The 21,832-nt window shown below is 45.6% G+C and overlaps 1 protein-coding gene across 2 annotated transcripts in view; it reads right to left on the reverse strand.

Moving 5' to 3' along the window:
* Positions 1 to 21,832, reverse strand: part of cacna2d3 (calcium channel, voltage-dependent, alpha 2/delta subunit 3) — a 499,906-nt gene that overhangs the window by 107,833 nt on the left and 370,241 nt on the right. For both annotated transcript variants that reach the window (XM_031901262.1, XM_031901261.1), the window contains one exon: positions 5,837 to 5,917. In XM_031901262.1, coding sequence (XP_031757122.1) covers positions 5,837 to 5,917 — 81 coding nt within the window. The remainder of the gene's footprint in view (positions 1 to 5,836; positions 5,918 to 21,832) is intronic.

Genomic DNA, 21,832 nt, shown 5'->3' on the forward strand with positions numbered 1-21,832 from the left:
CTTTCCTGCTTTCAAATGGGGGTCACTGACCCCGGCAGCCAAACCCTATTGCTCTGTGAGGCTCCAGTTTTATTGTTACTTTTTATTCCTTATCTTTCTATTCAGCCTCCTGTTCAAACCATTGTCTGGTTGCTAAGGTAAACAAGGCCCTAGCAACTAGATTCTGACATTCCAACCCGGAGAGCTCCAGAACAAAAAGTTAAATAGCTGAAAAACCAAAAAATAATAACGAACAATTGAAAAGTTGCATAGAACAGTTAACTTTAAGGTGAAGCACCCCTTTAAACTAATAAGAGATTAGAAATATAGAAGGGGGGGGACGTGTGAATGAATCCAGTCCATTTCTCAAGAGCTAATGGACCTGTTCTCCCCAAACTGGAATATATATATCAGTAAATATTGCCCTTTTACATCCTTTCCCTTGAGCCGCCATTTAGTGATGGGCTGTGTGCTCCCTCAGAGATCAGCTGACAGGAAGTGATGCAGCTCTAACTGTAACAGGAAGTAGTGTGGGAGCAAAAGGCAGAACTCTGCCCATTCATTGGCTGATGGGGCCTAGCATGTATGTGTGCCTTGGCTTGTTTGTGTGCACTGTGACTCCTATGATCCCAGGGGGCGGGGCTTAGTACTTAAAATGGCAGTTTCCTATTTAGGATTACCCAATGGCACATACTGCTAAATAAGTATATTTATATGAAAATGGTTTATTTAGATGAAGCAGGGTTTTACATATGAGCTGTTTATGCAATATATTTTTATAGAGACCGACATTGTTTGGGGGTATAGTTTCCCTTTAATCTGATTGGATACAATGCAGTGTGCGAGTCAGGCGAGTGCGCGGGGCTATCTATAGTACAATATATATATATACATAGGAACATTCCGTGCCCCACATTCAAACAGCAGCTGCCGCCCTGTGACCTGATAACGTTACTCGCGCCGGCGGCTCAGTCACAAACAACACCCCCCCCCCCCTTCCCTTCATCAACACTTTCTGCCACTGAAATAATATTTTACTGCATTAAAGGACAAGTAAACCCACATTTGCTATGCACACCCCCAGTGCAATGTTTTGTTACTATGTCTAGTGATTGATTTAAGTCCCTGGGGGGGAGGGGGTGGTTAAAATTTGAGTAAAATGAGATTTACTTGACCTTTAAGGTGGATTATCACCCAGCCTGTAGGAAGCAAAGACAAAATGGGGAATAAATCAAGTTCAACCTGATCTCATTCCCTGCCCTGGAATAACCCCTCGTGTCTATTATGCCCTCTTTTTTAAATCAACATTTTTCCCCCAAGGGGGGGTCTCCGTGTGGCTCGGCCACTAATCTCCTGTATCTGGAACTGCAAGAATCCCCTTTTCCTTGGAACTTCAGGAATTGGACTAAATCCGGGCAGGTAAAGGTTCCGGCTGAAACTGGAAGCCCAAAAGGTATGTGAAAGGGCAGCGGCAGAGGACACGGGGCAACTGGGAGCAACAACTGCGGAGGTGGCGGCTGGCAGGCAGCAGGGGATGACAGTCAGTGTGTGACAGCTGCCAGGTACGTGGAACACTAGCGCCAGGTTCCTTGGGGAAGAGTTTAAAGTAACTTGGCCCAGTTGTTTACCTTTAAGTTAACTCTTAGTATATTATAGAACAGCCAATTCTTAGCAATTTTTAAATTTTTTGAATTATTTCCCTTCTTCTTCTGCCTCTTTGCAGCTTTCAAATGGGGGTCACTGACCCCGGCAGCCAAACCCTATTGCTCTGTGAGGCTCCAGTTTTATTGTTATTGTTACTTTTTATTCCTTATCTTTCTATTCTGCCCCTCCCCTATTCATATTCCAATTTTTCATTAAAGCCCCCGCTGGTTGCTAGGGTAATTCAAACCCTGGCAACCAGATAGCCGCTGAAATAATTCCAAACTGGAGAACCGCTGAACAAAAAAGCCAAATCATTTGAAAGCCACAGGAAATTAAAAAAACGAAGACCAATAGCAATTTGTCTCAGAATATCAAGCTCTAAAGTTAATTTTAGGGTGAACCGCACCTTTAAGCCGGAGATTTCAGAACAGAGGGTGCCCTGTGGTGCGTTTATCTGCGCGGCACCTATTTAATCCTTGCCAAGGACACTAAGTGCAGCCTAAGGGGTGAGGTTCCTTCCTCAGGATGATAGCCTCGCTGTGTGCCGTGGCGGCCTGTCTAAGCGTAACGACTTGGCCGCGTCTCCGTTTCCTGCGTCGACGCATTTCGCTCATATCCCGCTCGTTCCATTAAATACAGACTGGCAATAAAAATAACTGGACGTTTCTTGCAGAACAATAACAACATACAAAGCAGCAATGTTATTGGGAGAATGAGGCCCTCGGTGGCCCCTGGGCTGGGGGGCTAGGGGGGGGCAAAGTGGAAGTTTATAAAGGAAAAAGACACCGCGCAGGGATGAAGGCAGATTTCAGCGCGGCGACATTAAGCGCAGTTCCCGGGGATATTAGACACCGGCTTAGGGCCTCGCTCGCGGGGGCTTATTAGCAACTGCTGAAGGATTTCTGGGCCATTAGTGGCGCTCGGGGGCCCGCGGCGGCCGACACACGACTCTCGTCTTTCTCTGGAAAGAACGTTCTGCCCCCCCATCTGCTGACATGATCTATTGAGCTGGGGGAATTGTTTTACACGGTCATCTGCTCCCGTAATGGGCCCCGGATTAGCCAACATTTACACGCCGCGATATTAACCCTTTGCGCTGTACTTTAGTGCTGCGCCCTCAGCAACAAACGGGTCCCATGTTGATAAAGGAACACAGAATATCCTGTAGCAGCTGTTGGGATTCTTTAGTGCCTTTGTAGAACTGCGACTCCCAGTGAGCACAAGGGTCTATTGTAGCCGTTATTTGACTACATGACCTACAGGGGGGGCAAACACCTGACCATCGCTACATGTGCCCCAAAGGCGAGGTCACACGGGGCGTTTTTATGTTGCGCGGATTCAGGCACAAATGCTCCCGAAATAAAGCCCTACTGATAATAATAGAATATGCTCTATAGCAGGGGTGGCCAAGATGGCGATCGTGGCCCACCAGTCGATCCCCCGTGGATTTCTAGCGGGCCGCGTCTAAACCGGGGATGCGGAAGTGCGGCGCATTTATTGGGAATGCGTATGTACGCTGCGTCTTGGGGGAGGAGTCAAAGGTAGATCACTGGGGGACAAAGTCTGGGCCCCCCCGCCATTGTAGCAAAGAGTTGGCGTTTTTCATCAGAAAAAAGAAGACGGAAACGCCGTGCCATTGAACTGTATGGGATCCGCAGGTTTGGATATACACTTTGCTGAAATACACAGCGTATTTTCAATATGGCGGCCAAACTCTTGCGAGATGGGTTGTACATATAGGTATTTGCAGCGTTGTATGTTAGTGACGTAATTGCGTTGCGCATTGATAATCAACTACATTTTGCATTTTCCAAGATGTCTTCCTCCGAGGCTTTTTTTTTATACGGAAAGCGTACAGAGCATGTGACTCTACAAGGCGATGGAAAGTGGCACTTGCGGCATTACGACTAAGGAAATGGCGGCGCGCAGACTTATCGTCATTACAAACGCACAGTAGGGGAATTGTGGTGAACAAGATAAATCTGAAATGCATGTTGGGAAAAGAAAAGTACATATAATCAACCGCGGGTTGGTTTATTAGCGTGTTTATGCCCCATGTAGCTCCGCCCTAAGGATGGGCCCTCAGAGGAGCTGTATTAATGCCCACTGGGGGGCAATTTGACTCAATAAAGTGCTGGGTGCTAAGGGAGTAACTCAAGCATGACAAATGTACTTGGGGTGCCAAATAAGGGCTGTGATTGGCTATTGGTAGTCCCTATATGGCCTGGCAGCCTACAGGAGGTTCTGTTTGGCTTTACACTGGGTTTTATTCAACCAAAACTTGCCCCAAAGTCAGGAATTCAAAAATAAACACCTGCTTTGTGGCCACTGGGAGCAACATCCAAGGGGTTGGTGAGTAACATGTTGCCCCCGCGCCACAGGTTGGGGACCACTGGGCTGAAGGCACAAAGCTGGGCAGACTGTATGGGTCACTTATGGGATTCTTTCACTCAACCCCCATATCCCCACTTCCATCCTCACATCCCTAAGCCGAGCTTAACGCAAGCCCCACATACAAACCCATGGCCATTTCGGAGCAAACATAACCCCATATCCCTTCATACCACATGGGTAATCACCTGAACCCAACGGCCATGGAGGACACCAAGAATCTCCCAGACAGGTGTCTTCAGCAGGACACCCCTTAGTCCTCTCCTTATCTTTAACCCTGGGGAACATTCACCCTACAAGATAAGTTCCTCATCTTTACTACTTTTACAAAGACATATAGTTCTAGGTGTAGCTACAACAGTGATACCTGAGCTACTCTGAGGAACCACATGAAGCCTGCAGTAGGGTTCAATCATCTTCAGAGGAAGGACTATACATAACATGCAATAGAACATCTTAAACATGGTCCATAGCAGTTATAGACCTGGCAGGGTGTGCTGATTGGAAAGGATCATATAAAGATGACAGCCAACCTACCTTCCTTTATGTATAGTATGTACAGTGCCCAAACTACCCTTTGGACTTGCACTAGAGATCATGACTATGCTTACAATATTACAAGAAATTCAGTTATAAATGTGTATGAACTAGGGATGCACCAAATCCAGGATTCAGCGAAGGTTTGGCCTTTATCAGCAGGATTCGGAGTTGCCCAGATCCAAGTGTTTGGCCGCAGCAAATTCGAATCTATAAAATCAAGTGACTTTTGGTTAAAGGAGAAGTAAAGTCATTTTGGCATTTTACTGCCAATAGATTCACCACAATAGTGCCACCTAGAACCCTATATTTATTCTGCAGAAAGCTTTACCTGCCTGAGTAACAGCCCTAGAAGCTCCCTCTGTTTGTTTAAAATAGCAGTCACCATTTTGGCTTGGTCTCAGTAGCTTCCTGCTGCAGCTCTGGCTGCTGGTAGCTCAGATTACACAGAGATGGGAGGGGGAGAGAGATGAGATGGGAGGGGGAGAGAAGAGAAGGGAGGGGGAGAGAGGAGCAAATTGAGCAGACTCGTGCCCGTGCCCTGAAGGATAGTTCTGAGAGCAGGAAGTCTGACAGAGAAGAACATGTTTACAAAAAAGGAGACAAGAAATCCTGTGTTTCTTTTGATAGAGGACTCCGTGCAGCGTTTCTGTGAGTGCTTATGGCTGTATTTACATAGACCTTTCTGATAAAGCTTACTTTCCTTCTCCTTTAACCCTTCCATAGCCTAATTTCTATACACAAATTAGGATTCGGCTCGGCTCAAATCTTTCACGGAGGATTTGGGGTTTCGGCCGAACCCACAAATAATGGATTGGGTGCACCCCCAGTATGAAGCTGCCATAGTGACACACAAGGCACGATATCCCACTCGGCCGGCCATGACTGGGGACCAATCAATTGCCTTGTTTTGTGGTGTAATATAAACAGTTAATGTGAAATACTGAGTGCAAGCTGCTCGGCCAGTGATGCATTAGCGAGATTACCGTATGAATCACAGCCCAAATAAGTATTTGTTTGACCAAAGTGGGACAAATGAGTGATTGTTCCCCAGGATGAAAGGCTTCGCTCGATGACAACATCCCTATGTGTGGGGTTCAGCCCCCCCGTGGGTTAAGCCCCCCCCCCCGGCTGTGGGTGTCGGAATCTCTGGGGCATCGGATGCTTTTGGCTCAACATCACACAAATCCCACGGTACCTGGATATTTGGGGCCTGACACCATTATTCATCGCCCGTCGGGGGAGACATGAGCAGCAAAAGGCACAAGTTATAACAGATATTTACCCGCAACTACGGGGGATTTCCTGTCGTCCAATAGCTGAATGGCGGTGCTGGCCGTCACTACGTTGCTTTTGTTTTCTGATCCTGAAACACATGGAAGAGAAATACATTCATTAGACAGACCTGGGGGGCAACTTCCTCAGATCCACGAGAGCATGTAATGATCACCCATATACTGGCCCCCATACACACATACTGCCCCCCATACCCACCCACATACTGCCCACTCATACCCACCCAGACACTGCCCCCCCATACCCACCCAGATACTGCCACCCCATACCCACCCAGATACTGCCCCCCCATACCCACCCAGATACTGCCCCCCCATACCCACCCAGATACTGCCCCCAATACCCACCCAGATACTGCCCCCAATACCCACCCAGATACTGCCCCCCATACCCACCCAGATACTGCCCCCCATACCCACCCAGATACTGCCCCCCCATACCCACCCAGATACTGCCCCCCATACACACATACTGCCCCCTATACCCACCCACATACTGCCCACCCATACCCACCCAGATACTGCCCCCCATACCCACATACTGCCCCCCATACCCACCCACATACTGCCCACCCATACCCACCCACATACTGCCCCCCATACACACCCACATACTGCCCACCCATACCCACCCACATACTGCCCACCCATACCCACCCACATACTGCCCACCCATACCCACCCAGATACTGCCCACCCATACCCACCCAGATACTGCCCACCCATACCCACCCAGATACTGCCCACCCATACCCACCCAGATACTGCCCACCCATACCAACCCACATACTGCCCACCCAGATACTGCCCACCCATACACACCCAGACACTGCCCCCAAATACTGCCCACCCATACCCACCCACATACTGCCCACCCATACCCACCCACATACTGCCCACCCAGATACTGCCCACCCATACACACCCAGACACTGCCCCCAGATACTGCCCACCCATACACACCCAGACACTGCCCCCAGATACTGCCCACCCATACACACCCACATACTGCCCACCAATACTTTAGCTTTGAAGGCACATTCCATCCAACCACCCAATCGCCCAATTGCAGTAGATAATTATGACACCTTTTTCATTTGAACAAATGCTGTGCCTATTGATGCCGGGCAACCCTAGAGCTACTGCCACCTTCAAGCTTTGGGCTCTATCAGCGGGGGCAGAAGACTTGCACCCAGTGGGGCACAAACACCATGAGAACTCCAAGTGGCAGAAATGGCGTCGTTCCAACTTTGGATGCAGTTGAGTCCGATTTGTCATTAAAATTGTGTTTGTAGATATGTCAGACACAGCTCAGCAATTGGCCACAATGACACAGGAATAGCAGGGTAAAAGTGATGCATTGTGGGCAAAAATGAATGTCAAATTGAGAAGGAAAAACTGCCCTTTGCTCCCTGCCCTTACGTTCATACATGAGCCCTGATATGGACTTTCCTCCGGGAGCTTCAGGCTCGCGTGGCCTCTCGTTTTATAGAATGTTCGCCTCTATAGAGTCTGATAGTTGGGCGTTTGGGCAGCTGTGCGGCTGTAGCCGAGTTGTGTAGGTGATAATTCTCCCACATTATGTTGATTACATTGTTATGAAATGTTTAGAAGCCAATCTGTGCGGATTGTGGAATGAGCTGCTGATCAAAGGGCTCGGCTTGTCATCGGCGTCTCCCCCGGCCTGCTGATCGCTCGGAACCTGACCGTTAAATACGTTTCAGCAACGTTCCGCCAAGATGGAGTCAAGGGCAGCCTGGCGAATGTCAAAATAAGCGCAATTGTTACTGACATGTGACCGGCCGCATCACTCACGTTTCCCAGGCGCGCGGAATAGTGAGAAATTAGCTCCAGGCCCATTATGTCAGCAGCGCTGCGATGATGTACAGATTTGTCTAAATACTCCGGGAATCAGAGATGTAAATTCCTACTAAATACAGGCGAGTCCAACTAAACTGCAGTCATTCAAACCAAATGCAACCCAGTTTGTTCACACATTCACACATTGGGCACATTTAAAGGAGAAGGAAAGGCATTTTGGCATTTTATTGCCCATAAATTAGTCACAATAGTGCCACCTAGAACCCTATATTTACTCTGCCGAAAGCTTTACCTGCCTGAGTAACAGCCCTAGGGGCTCCCTCTGTTTGTTTAACATAGCAGCTGCCATTTTAGCTTGGTAGCTCAGATTACACAGAGATGGGAGGGAGAGAGAGGAGAGATGGGAGGGGTAGAGAAGAGAAATGGGAGGGGGAGAGAGGAGAGATGGGAGGGGAAGAGAGATGGGAGGGGGAGAAAGGAGAGACGGGATGGAGAGAGAGGAGAGTTGGGAGGGGGAGAGATGGGATGGAGAGAGAGGAGAGATGGGAGGGGGAGAGAGGAGAGATGGGATGGAGAGAGAGGAGAGATGGGAGGGAGAGAGAGGAGAGATGGGAGGGGGGAGAAAGGAGAGATGAGAGGGGGAGCAGGAGAAGGTAGGGGGAGAGAGGAGCAAATGAAGCAGACTCGTGCCCTTGCCCTGAAGGATTTTTCTGAGAGCAGGAAGAACATGTGACACAGAAGAACATGTGACATAAAAGGAGACAAGAAATCCTGTGTTTCTTTTGATAGAGGACTCAATGCAGCTTATGGCTGTGAGTGTGTAACGTACTAGTTAGGCAGGAACCTGGAGACTGCTAGATGTATAATCTGTCTCTTACGGTAAAGCAGGGACACTCAGTCCTTCCCGGTCTTCACCAACGCCCTTTTGTGGCTCCGGGACTTTCTGCTGTGGTCCAAGCTGGGACCCTGCTAACTTACAGAGTACAGATAGGAAAATACGAGGCAAAATCATCATTGTATATGGGAACATCAAGCATGCTTGATGACATATCTTAAGTTCTCCTATGTCTTAAGCTTCTATTGTTATTTACCCCATGGCCATGATGCACACAAAGTTTTTATGCAACCAAAACTTGCCCCCAAGTCAGGAATTCAAAAATAACTCCCTGGTTTGGGGGCACTGAGAGCAACATCCAAGGGGTTGGGGAGCAACATGTTACCCCTGAGTCACTGGTTGGGGATCCCTGCTCTAATCCAAACCAACAAGTCTTTATATCTTGAAACCCAAATGACAATGAAGTCTGTTGACAGTGGTTGATAAATTGACCTGTGTGTTTTCTGGCCAAGCTCAAACTCATACGGGTGGGCTCATATATACAGTATCAATGCCGACAAAGGGGCTCTTGGTACTCAGTGGGGTACAATGCTGCTAGATGATACTAGTTGGAGATGTAGATGACTACAGATGTAGTTACTATTTAGCGTTCCCCTAGACCAGCGGTTCCAACCTGTGGGTCGGGTCGAACCCTTTCACAGGGGTTGCCTAAGACCATCGGAAAACACATATTTCCCAAGATCTTAGGAATAATTTTATGGTTGGGGGTCACCACAACATGAGGAACTGTATTAAAGGGTCACGGCATTAGGAAGGTTGAGAACCACTGCTCTATAGGATCTCCTCAGGGACAGACAGTGGAATCTTGACATTGGCATGGTCAAGCCCAACTCTTCCACTTGGGTCAGCATTCCAGCACTAGTCTTGGTGCTTCTACAAACACAATGGACTCTGGGAAACATCTGATATAATTATTTACTTGGATTGGGCCAAAACCCAACTGGATTGTGAGATGTTCTAATCTACTGCAGCTGTATCCAATTAGAGTGAAGGACTTGTGTGAAGATACTGGGGTCTACCTTCTAACCAGAACCTGCTCCACCATGACCTTATGAATATAATATGGATATTCCAGCTGGGAAGACTTACGTTTCCTACTGTGCCCAGAATGTCTTATTAGACCAGCGGTTCTCAACCTGTGGGTTGGGATCCCTTTGGGGGTTGAACGACCCTTTCACAGTTGTCACTTAAGACCATCGGAAAACACATATTTCCAATGATCTTAGGAATAATTTTATGGTTGGGGGTCACCACAACATGAGGAACTGTATTAAAGGGTCACGGCATTAGGAAGGTTGAGAACCACTGTTCTATAGGATCTCCTCAGGGACAGACAGTGGAATCTTGACATTGGCATGGGCAAGCCAAACTCTTCCACTTGGGTCAGCATCCCAGTATTAGTCTTGGTGCTTCTACAAACACAATGGACTCTGGGAAACATCTGATATAATTATTTACATTGAATTGGGCCAAAACCCAACTGGCTCGTGAGATGTTCTAATCCACGGCAGCTGTATCCGATTAGAGTGAAGGACTTGTGTGAAGATACTGGGGTCTACCTACTAACCAGAACCTGCTCCACCATGACCTAATGAATATAATATGGATATTCCAGCTGGGAAGACTTACATTTCCTACTGTGCCAAGAATGTCTTATTAGACCAGTGGTTCTCAACCTGGGAGTTGGGGACCTGGGGGTCGGGGAACGACCCTTTCACAGGGGTCGCCTAAGACCATCGGAAAACACATATTTCCGATGGTCTTAGGAATAATTTTATGGTTGGGGGTCACCACAACACGAGGAACTGTATTAAAGGGTCATGGCATTGGGAAGGTTGAGAACCACTGCCCTAGGAAGACTACATTGCCAGGTACGGACTGTAGAAGAACAACAGACTTAGCGTGATCGCTGCCCCATAATAATTGGCAGACAGTATCTCATTATACTAATTTATTCATAGCCCTTCCAAAAACCTGCAAGTGGTTTCCTCCCAGAACCCCGCGGTGCGGGTCACAGTTTGCGTAGCATCTGCAGCTTATAAAAGTGTGAACTGGGCTGGTAACGTCTCCTCGCCGAAAGGAATGTCAGGTCTAACTTTATAGTAAATATTGTGGTTTTGTACATAGCGACTGCTCCAAAATGTCTGTAGAGACCGCAAATTTTTCATGCAAAGTCTGTCTCTTTTTTTTTTTTTCCTGTTTCTTTCATGTTACAAAAGTCAAAACAGGAGGAATTGTGTGCGAAACAAAGAAATTTGCACATTTTCCAACCTGGAGGGGACGCACAATGTTTATTCCATTACCCGGCGATGATAATATCTCAGGCAAGGTTAGGGCTCGGCGTGTTTGAGCTGCACTTGTGCCTTTAGACTCGTGTAGAGCGTCATGTTAAAGGGGAACTGTCACCCTAAGAAATTATTCCAAATCCTTTTTGTATCAGGTTAGTAGAGCCAAATAAACTTTACTGACACTGTATAAATTATTATTATTTTTTCCCCTTCAGTCTTGGAATTTACAATCACAGCCAGCAGGCAGCCGCCATTTTGTGTACACTGTTATTAAGGGAAGCTTTGTTTTATCCCAAGATCTTATATATTTGCCATCTAGGAAGGCAGGGTCGCACTGGGGGGTGAAGGGCCCACCGGGGCTCCCCCCCAGGGGCCCTGCAGGTGCCCCCACCGGCCACCTCCCCTAACTCCCCCCCCAGTGGCCCCCTAAACCCCCCACCCGATGTCCTTCCCCGAGCATGTATAAATTTAACGCGTCAGGGGTGGAGCGTTCAGGCAGGGGGTGCGCTGGCAAGGGTCGGGTCTGGACCGCCAGTCCGTCCCCTAACTCCCCCCCCAGGGGCCCCCCTAACCCCACACCCGATGTCCTCCCCTGAGCGTGCATAAATATAACGCATCAGGGGTGGAGCGGTCGGGCAGGGGAAGCGCCGCAAGGGTCGGGTCTGGGCCGTCGGGGCCCACTAGAGCCGAGGCCCTCCGGGATTTTTCCTGGTGTCCCGGCAGCCCAGACCTGACCCTTGCCGGTGCTCCCCCTGCCCGACCGCTCCACCCCATATGCGTTTCATTTACGCACGCTCGGGGGAGGACATCGGCTGGTGGTTAAGGGGGCCCCTGGGGGGTGGAGTTGGGGGTGCGGCCGGGGTGGGAGCCCCGATGGGCCCTTCCCCCCCAGTCCGACCCTGTAGGAAGTGCTGAATGGAAAGTTAAAGTAACTGTAATTAAAAATTTGAGCTGTCAATCATATATTGCCTGCCCCGCCTCTATCTCATCCTTAAAGGGGAACTCACACATAAAAAGCTGTATAATAAAAGTATTTGAAAAATTAAACATGAAACCCAAATTCTTTTTTTAATGAAACCATCCATACCTGTTATAAATGTGTTTAAAAATCTGAGCTGTCAATCATATATTGCCTGCCCCGCCTCTATGCCGAAGGCATAGAGGCGGGGCAGGCAATATATGATTGACAGTTCAGATTTTTCAATAACAATTACTTTTACTTTCCATTTAGCACTCCCTAGATATCACCCAGATGGCAAAGATTTTGGGGTGAAACAAAGCTTTCCCTTAATAACACAGTACACAAAATGGCGGCTGCCTGCTGGCTGTGACTGTAAATTCCAAGACTAAAGTAAAAAGAAATCTATAATCTATACAGCGTGAGTAAAGTTTATTTTTCTCTACTAACCTGATACAACAGGATTTGGGATTATTTCTTAGGGTGACAGTTCCCCTTTAAAAACACAACATGTTCTAGGTGTTGTTTTTTTTTTTTAATCTTGTACGTCTTTTTCTAATTCCTGCCCCTCGTAGACTTGGACGTGTCCTTGGAATAAAGAGATGTTTCGGACCCCCGGGGGGTGGCACCAAATTGATTCAAGGGCCGATGGTGACTTGGTTGGAAGGGAAGGCTGGCACGGGGCTTGGAAACTTTTATGGAATTTCTGTTTATACTCGAGCCAACTCACTGCACATAAACATGGAGTTACGAGATTTGCTTTTTTACAGAATGCGTTCTAACCAACACCCTATCGTAGGGCGGCGGTGGTTTTGCCAATTGCTCCGGCCCTTGGGTGCAATGCAATAACTAAAGCCTTGTGGGCTCTGGTGAAATGCGCTTACTGGGGGTCATTCACTAACCACTGGTTTTCACCTCTCACTCCGCATCTACTGTCACTTTACACACCAACATGAACTCTAACGCCAGGCTAGTTACCCTGACCTTTTGTCTCAGTCGCCTTTTAGCGAGCAGGGCCCTCCCCCTCGTGTCTCAAATGCTCATCCAAATGCAACTGTAACCCATTTTGTGAATCTTTTGTACCCCTTTATTCTGTAAAGCACTGCGTAAACTGATGATGATACATAAATAATAATAATCATTTATAAAGTTTGTGCATTTTTTTCGCAAATGGTTGTTTGCTATTGATGGGCGAAATGTTTCGCCAGGCATTGATTCGCGGTGGAAAAATTGCTGCGGAAAAAGAATAGCCGAGCGACAAAAGAATAGCCGCGGGCGACAAAAGAATAGCCACGCGACAAAAGAATAGCCACAGGCGACAAAAGAATAGTCGCAGGTGACAAAAAAATAGCCTCACGATAAAAGATAAGCCGCAGGTGACAAAAGAATAGCCTCTCGACAAAAGAATAGCCTTGCGACAAAAGAATAGCCGCGGGCGACAAAAGAATAGCCGCGGGCGACAAAAGAATAGCTGCGGGCACAAAAGAATAGCCGTGCGACAAAAGAATAGCCGCAGGTGACAAAAGAATAGTCACAGGTGACAAAAGAATAGTCACAGGTGACAAAAGAATAGCCGCAGGTAACAAAAGAATAGCCGCAGGTGACAAAAGAATAGTCACAGGTGACAAAAGAATAGCTGCGGGCAACAAAAGAATAGCCACGCGACAAAAGAATAGCCTCACGACAAAAGAATAGCCTTGCAACAAAAGAATAGCCGCACGACAAAAGAATAGTCGCAGGTGACAAAAGAATAGTCACAGGTGACAAAAGAATAGCTGCGGGCAACAAAAGAATAGCAACGCGACAAAAGAATAGCCTCGCGACAAAAGAATAGCCTTGCAACAAAAGAATAGCCGCACGACAAAAGAATAGTCGCAGGTGACAATTTTTGTTGATGCGCAACATTTTTCGGCGAAGTGAAACCCTGTGGGGCTGTAGGGGTTAGGGGACACGGCTGGCAGGGGGGCCCCTTGGAGCGGGAGCCCAAGTGGGCCCTGCACCCCCCAGTCCAAACCTGATTTGCAGCGAATTGTCTTGCGGAACGTCACCGAAAATCCGCCACGGAAAAATTTGTTGCGTGTCAAAAAAAGGCACGTGTGACATAAAATTTGCACGACAAAGGCATTTTGCAGATTTATCACCGTTTTGTGAATTTTCTGGCGAAACGGGACAGATTCACTGCTCCTACATCAGGTGCAAGCGCATAGTGAGCGGGGAGATCCACTTAATATGCACCTGTGTGAGTTACCCTCCCATATAGATTGTAAGCTCTACGGGGCAGGGACCTCCATCCTCTTGTGCCTTTGACTCTTAACTTATTGTAACTGTATCTTGTATTTATCTGTATTTATTGTTATACTGTGTATTTATCTATTATTATCTTATTAACCCCCTGTTTGTATTAATGTATTCTACAGCGCTGCGTACATAAGTAGCACTTTATAAATAAACATATACATACATACATACATACATACACACACACATACATACCTGTGTGCCAACCAACATGGCCGCTCGCATTAGGAACTACCCCCCCCCCCTTCCCGGTGCAGGTAACCCAGCACAGGTGGGGGGAGTTTTGTTTTTTAAAAAAAGAACTATTGTTCCCCCCAATTGGAATGGGGGCTCTATTAGGCCACGCCTCTGGTGCGGAATAACAATATAGCAGTGATAGGTTCCCCTTTACTCTCCTTATTCTTTATCCCTGTTTGGGTGAAGAGAAAATGAAACCGTAGATATTTCCCGAGCGCTAAATGAGATTACCGCCACGTGACTGGGTTACAATGAGGGGATTGTTCTCGGCGCTCCGAGACTTTCCCAAATCAAATTCCCAAATAATATTATTTCCCCTTTGCCTGAGAGTTCACTGCTCTCCGATGTTCCACATATTTTCGGTTTAGGGCCCTTTCCTGCCACATTCCGACTCTCCGCGCTGGGTAAAACCGTCTCTTGTTGAATGAGAGCGAATGCGACGAAGCAAACTGTCACCGGGGCTGTCACGGGGCCGGCAGTCAGTCACTGTGCATGGCGCACATTCGCTCTCGCTTTTTTATTTTCTTTAATGGAGAGGAATCCGCGTGCGAATGTCCCTCTGTGAGTGCAACGCTCTCCCCCCCCCCCCGCGGCCTCCGACCCGTCTAAAGTGTCTCGTGAGAAACCAACTCGGAACTGAAATGAAAACGTAACGACGGAGCTGTAAGGGGACCCGTCCCGGGGAGACGCCGGATGGTTTTTTAAAGCCGGATAAATTGACACAAAAGAATAAAAATGTATTTCAAATAAAGCAATTGTGCAATTGGTCTTCATTATTTATTTGTTATGGTTTTTTAATTATTTCCCTTCTTCTTCTGACTCTTTGCAGCTTTCAAATGGGGGTCACTGACCCCGGCAGCCAAACCCTATTGCTCTGTGAGGCTCCAGTTTTATTGTTATTGTTACTTTTTATTCCTTATCTTTCTATTCTGCCCCTCCCCTATTCATATAACAGCCTCTCATTCAACCTACTGCCTGGTTGCTAAAGTAAAGAAGACCCTAGCAACCAATTGCAAACTGTCTCAGAATTTAATTATTTTTGTGTTTTAGTTTTTGAATTATTTCCCTTCTTCTTCTGCCTCTTTGCAGCTTTCAAATGGGGGTCACTGACCCCGGCAGCCAAACCCTATTGCTCTGTGAGGCTCCAGTTTTATTGTTATTGTTACTTTTTATTCTTTATCTTTCTATTCAGCCCCTCCCCTATTCATATACCAGCCTCTCATCCAAACCACTCCCGGGTTGCTAAGGTAACTTGGACCCTAGCAACCAGCTGTTGAAACTCCAAACTGGAGAGCTGCTAAATAAAAATTGAAATACCTAAAAAAACTACAAATAATAATAAAAAAAAAATGAAGACCAACTGCAAATTGTCTTCGAATATTAGTCTCTCCATCATAATAATAGTTATGCCAGAATGGGGGACCTGATGCCCAGGCTAGGGGGAGGGGGAAAGTGGGGAGGGCAGAAGTGCTGAATTAAAAGTTAAGTAATTGTCTGCTTAAGGCATAGAGGCGGGGCAGACAATTTGCAATTGGTCTTCATTTTTTATGGTTTTTCACTTATTCAGTTTTTTGCCCAGCCGCTCACCATTTGTTATTTTAGCAGCAATCTGGCTGCTAGGGTCTTGCCTAGCAACCAGGCAGTGGTTTAAACGAGAGACAGGAATATGAATAGGGGAGGGGCTGAATAGAAAAATAAGGAATAAAAAGTAACAATAAGAATAAAACTGGAGCCTCACAGAGCAATAGGGTTTGGCTGCCGGGGTCAGTGACCCCCATTTGAAAGCTGCAGAGTTAGTATCTGTGTGTGTGTGTAACAACATCATTTATGACACTGACGGTTTAACTTTCCATTGCTTAATACTCTGTTAATAAACAGTGCTGTGTTTTTTTGTTTAAATTCTAACCCGTGTTGGATCTGCATGGCTGAAATTTCCATGAGATCAGATAGGCTATTTGTTATCATCCGAACAGCCACAAATGGGTTTTATTGGTTCTAATATATATATATATATATATCTGTATAACAGAGCATTCTGTCACAGTGGCACAGATCCTATCTGATCCCCCCCCCCCATTGTAAGCAGCAGTCCTGCCCTGCTTTATGGCTGGGATTCTAGCTATCTGTATAACAGAGCATTCTGTCACAGTGGCACAGATCCTATCTGATCCCCCCCCATTGTAAGCAGCAGTCCTGCCCTGCTTTATGGCTGAGATTCTAGCTATCTGTATAACAGAGCATTCTGTCACAGTGGCACAGATCCTATCTGATCCCCCCCCATTGTAAGCAGCAGTCCTGCCCTGCTTTATGGCTGAGATTCTAGCTATCTGTATAACAGAGCATTCTGTCACAGTGGCACAGATCCTATCTGATCCCCCCCATTGTAAGCAGCAGTCCTGCCCTGCTTTATGGCTGGGATTCTAGCTATCTGTATAACAGAGCATTCTGTCACAGTGGCACAGATCCTATCTGATCCCCCCATTGTAAGCAGCAGTCCTGCCCTGCTTTATGGCTGAGATTCTAGCTATCTGTATAACAGAGCATTCTGTCACAGTGGCACAGATCCTATCTGATCCCCCATTGTAAGCAGCAGTCCTGCCCTGCTTTATGGCTGAGATTCTAGCTATCTGTATAACAGAGCATTCTGTCACAGTGGCACAGATCCTATCTGATCCCCCATTGTAAGCAGCAGTCCTGCCCTGCTTTATGGCTGAGATTCTAGCTATCTGTATAACAGAGCATTCTGTCACAGTGGCACAGATCCTATCTGATCCCCCCCATTGTAAGCAGCAGTCCTGCCCTGCTTTATGGCTGAGATTCTAGCTATCTGTATAACAGAGCATTCTGTCACAGTGGCACAGATCCTATCTGATCCCCCCATTGTAAGCAGCAGTCCTGCCCTGCTTTATGGCTGAGATTCTAGCTATCTGTATAACAGAGCATTCTGTCACAGTGGCACAGATCCTATCTGATCCCCCCATTGTAAGCAGCAGTCCTGCCCTGCTTTATGGCTGAGATTCTAGCTATCTGTATAACAGAGCATTCTGTCACAGTGGCACAGATCCTATCTGATCCCCCCCATTGTAAGCAGCAGTCCTGCCCTGCTTTATGGCTGAGATTCTAGCTATCTGTATAACAGAGCATTCTGTCACAGTGGCACAGATCCTATCCCCCCCATTGTAAGCAGCAGTCCTGCCCTGCTTTATGGCTGAGATTCTAGCTATCTGTATAACAGAGCATTCTGTCACAGTGGCACAGATCCTATCTGATCCCCCCCATTGTAAGCAGCAGTCCTGCCCTGCTTTATGGCTGAGATTCTAGCTATCTGTATAACAGAGCATTCTGTCACAGTGGCACAGATCCTATCTGATCCCCCCATTGTAAGCAGCAGTCCTGCCCTGCTTTATGGCTGAGATTCTAGCTATCTGTATAACAGAGCATTCTGTCACAGTGGCACAGATCCTATCTGATCCCCCCCATTGTAAGCAGCAGTCCTGCCCTGCTTTATGGCTGAGATTCTAGCTATCTGTATAACAGAGCATTCTGTCACAGTGGCACAGATCCTATCTGATCCCCCCATTGTAAGCAGCAGTCCTGCCTTGCTTTATGGCTATGGATTTGCATACTTTTAGTATGTTGTAGAATGGCCAAATCTAAGCAACTCTCCAAATGGTCTTAATTATTTATGTTTTTAATTATTTCCCTTCTTCTTCTCTTTGCAGCTTTCAAATGGGGGTCACTGACCCCGGCAGTCAAACCCTATTGCTCTGTGAGGCTCCAGTTTTATTGTTATTGTTACTTTTTATTACTAATTTATATGTTCAGGTTCTTACTATTCATATTCCAGTCTCTTCCCTTCTCTTCCTGGTTGCTAAGGTCATTTGGACCCTGGCAACCAGACAGCTGCTGAAATTCCAAACTAGACATAACTCCCACTGATTGTCTCTATATTATACTAAAAGTTAACTCCAAGGTGAACAACCTCTTTAAAGTCCAAGAAGTGCCCTTAATACTAATAATAATAAAGATAAAAGCCAAAGCTTCCAAGGCACGGAGCCCTCATTTTCTACAATTAGGGAACGCTCGTTTGAAGGAAAGGAATGCTTTTAAAGAAGGAAAAAAGCCACGAAGGTGATGGATTTATCATTCATAAAACTATGGGAATTTAGATCCCATCTGCTGATTCCCCCGTCGCCCCCTCCCCTTGGGCTCCGACCAGGACAATGTCATTGTGCAGAGCTGTTACACAATCGGCTCCCGTTACTCATTATTTTTTTGCTTAATGTCATAAATCAGAATTTAGAAAATGTCCTTATTTATTACAGCGCAAAGCCGGTTATTGAGCGCCGGTTTCTCCGTACAGTAGTCGCCGCGAGCGTTTCTGGGACTCGCTAACGAGACACGAGGATTCGCTTTCTTCTCACGTCTCCCAGAACAATGGCCTTTGGCTGAATCCTTCCCTTCCGCGTGATTTATATTATGGATTCTGCGCTCGGCCAAATTATGAAAACATTATATATATATTGTACAAGTCCGTCCTCCCGATTATCTGGACTTTCTCAACTGGAGATCTCTTGGCTGCGGAATCACAAGTTCATTAGACGGAGAACATTTAACGGGGAGATTTTATGCTGCGGTTGCAGAGAGGGAACCCCCCCCCCCGTTACAGCCCACCAGATGCGAGATAATGAAATGTCCAGGGCATTCAAACATTGACAATTAATAACTAATTTTCTGTATTTAACATTAAAGTTTAATATCTGTAATGTTCTCCCATGAATATTGTGAGGCAGGAAAACCATCTGCGTTGGATTGGGGAGCAGCGAATAAAACAATTTATTTCACTTTTTAGTAAAAGAGGCCGAACTGTTATTATTTTTATATATTTATTCCTATTATTGTACAGGATTTCACTCAACTGCCCAAAGGGAATGATCAGCGGAATTATTTGGCATGTTTGCGGCTAAATTCTGCATTTTGCCATTGGCGGGGTTTGTGCGGGAAAAAAAAGTTGTGGTCGGGTCAAAAATGGAGCGGGTGTGTCAAAAAATTGCATCAAAAACAGTTGAGACCGAGTAAAAAAAAAATTGCGTGCGTCAAAAAAGTTGCAGTCAAGTCAAAGTTGTGAGGAAAAAGTTGCAATTGCGTCATAAAAGTTGCAGTCGAGTCAAAAAAAGTCACATGTATCAAATAATTTGCAAGGAAAATGTAGCAATTGCTTTAAAAGAGTGGTGATCACGTCAAAAAAAGTTGCGGTTGAGTAAAAAAAAAGTTGCGTGCGTCAAAAAAGTTGCAAGGAAAAAAGTTGTGATTGCGTCAAAAAAGTTGCTGTCGAGTCCAAAAAAAGTCACGGGCATAAAAAAAGTTATAATTGTGTCAAAAAAGTTGCGACCGAGTCATAAAAAGTTGCGTGCGTCAAAAAAGTTGCAAGGAAAAAGTTGCGACTGCTTCAAAAAAGTGGTGATCGGGTCAAAAAAAGTTGCGGTACAGCAAACAAGTTGTGATCGTACCAAAAAAGTTGCAGTAAAAAAAAAGTCAGATGCGTCAATAAGTCATAAATGTCAAAAAAATTGCAGGGAAAAAGTCGCAATCGTGGCAAAAAAGTCTCACCCACATGAAAGAAAGTTGTGAGGAAAAAGTTGCGATTGCGTAAAAAAGGTTGCATGCATAAAAAAGTTGTGACCAAATCAAAAAAGTTGCAAGAAAAAAGTAGCAATTGCTTCAAAAATGTGGTGATTGCAATCAAAATTCACCTTGTAAAAAATTTGCCATAGAACAAAAAATTGTCCATGTCAATGTTTTTTTGACACGCAACATTTTTGCCATTTCTCAAATCAATTTCAAGTCAATTCTTTTTTGAAAGAAAAAAATTCTAAAATTCAAAAATTCAAAAATGTATAAATAACCCTTTCCCTCTTTAATTTAAACTGAACTGGATTTATGTGGTTTAGTCGTCATCAAGTTCAATTTACTGATTTATTACAAATGAAAACTGGGAAATGTTACTGCTGAATTTCAGAGCTTTCTGGGTAATGGGTTTTGAAAAAGAGATCCAGTATGTGTATATAACAGGGCAAGAGACTGTCAGATTCTGGTTATAATTAATAAACAAGAAAAAAATGAAACAAATGAAATGAAAATAAATTAATAAACAATTCTTTTTTTTACAATTTTTTGAATTAAAAAAATGTTGCGTTTCTTTTTTTTAATTTCTATCCTGTACATATTAAACATTTCATTTTGGGGTTTTTTTTTCATTTTTTTATTGTAGTGAATTGTGTAAGTGTTTTTCTCTCCAACCAGTTCCTATTGGGTCAGTACCAGGTCCCGAGGCATCGGAAACCCTTCAATAAAACATCCGCTACGTATTAATCGAATTCCTGAATATTCCCGGTATTTTCCAATAAAGTTTCCCATAACGGCTGCAGAAGTTCCAGTATTGCCCTTATGTACGGGGGACGTGAAAATAACGTTAGAACACAATTTCAAAAATTCTCCATTTGCTTCAAAATTTTGAAAGAAAAAATGTTTCCCTATAAACCTATTAATCATCCTGATTTATTTCTAAAGTAACAAATTCTCCCCTTTTTTCCCTGAATCTCTCGTTGCCGTTTTGCAGTGATTTCCAGACGAGCCAATCGGCTGCCGGAGTCCGTGGAACTGTGTAAAATCACAAAGATTTGTGAAGCTGAAGGATTTTATCAAATGTGCAAAATTCTTGCCCTTTTTTTTCTAGAGAAGTCTATATCACTTTTTTGGATCAAAATCTTCTAGAAAGTCCAGAATTCTGAATTCTTAATCCTGACCTAGGAATATGGGGTTTATTGTACTGACAGCTGAGGTGCATCACATGGATGTGGGGAGGAGCTTATGGAATGGGGAATAAAGGAGGCTGGTAGAGAGCCAAGTAGGCCAATGGGTTGATGGGAGTTGAACCTGGGCCAGAGGGACAGATAAGGCAGGAGGTGATTGGCAGGAGAGTTATAGGGCTAATGAGGAACGAGCGGGGTTAAACAAGAGCCGTTTGATCGTTAGGAACTTGCGGATTTGACCCGAACATTATTTTTTCAGGAATTTCATTAATGAGTGGGAAGGGAAACTGTGATGTTTACTGAGCCGTTTAATTCTTTCATTTGGGATCTGCATTAACGGGGCCATTATAATTCTCATCTGTATAACATAGTAACATAGTAACACAGTGGGGCACATTTACTAACCCACGAACGGGCCGAATGCGTCCGATTGCGTTTTTTTCGTAATGATCGGTATTTTGCGATTTTTTTCGGAAAATTTTTGCGACTTTTTCGTTACCAATATGATTTGTGCGAAAAAACGCGAGTTTTTCGTAGCCATTCCGAAAGTTGCGCAAAATCTTGCGATTTTTCGTAGCGTTAAAACTTGCGCGAAACATCGCGCCTTTTACGTTTTAACGCTACGGAAAAGGCGCGACTTTTTGCGCAAGTTTTACCGCTACGAAAAAATCGCAAGA

Source organism: Xenopus tropicalis, chromosome 4 (assembly GCF_000004195.4).
Source record: "Xenopus tropicalis strain Nigerian chromosome 4, UCB_Xtro_10.0, whole genome shotgun sequence".
Classification (NCBI taxonomy): Eukaryota; Metazoa; Chordata; class Amphibia; order Anura; family Pipidae; genus Xenopus; species Xenopus tropicalis.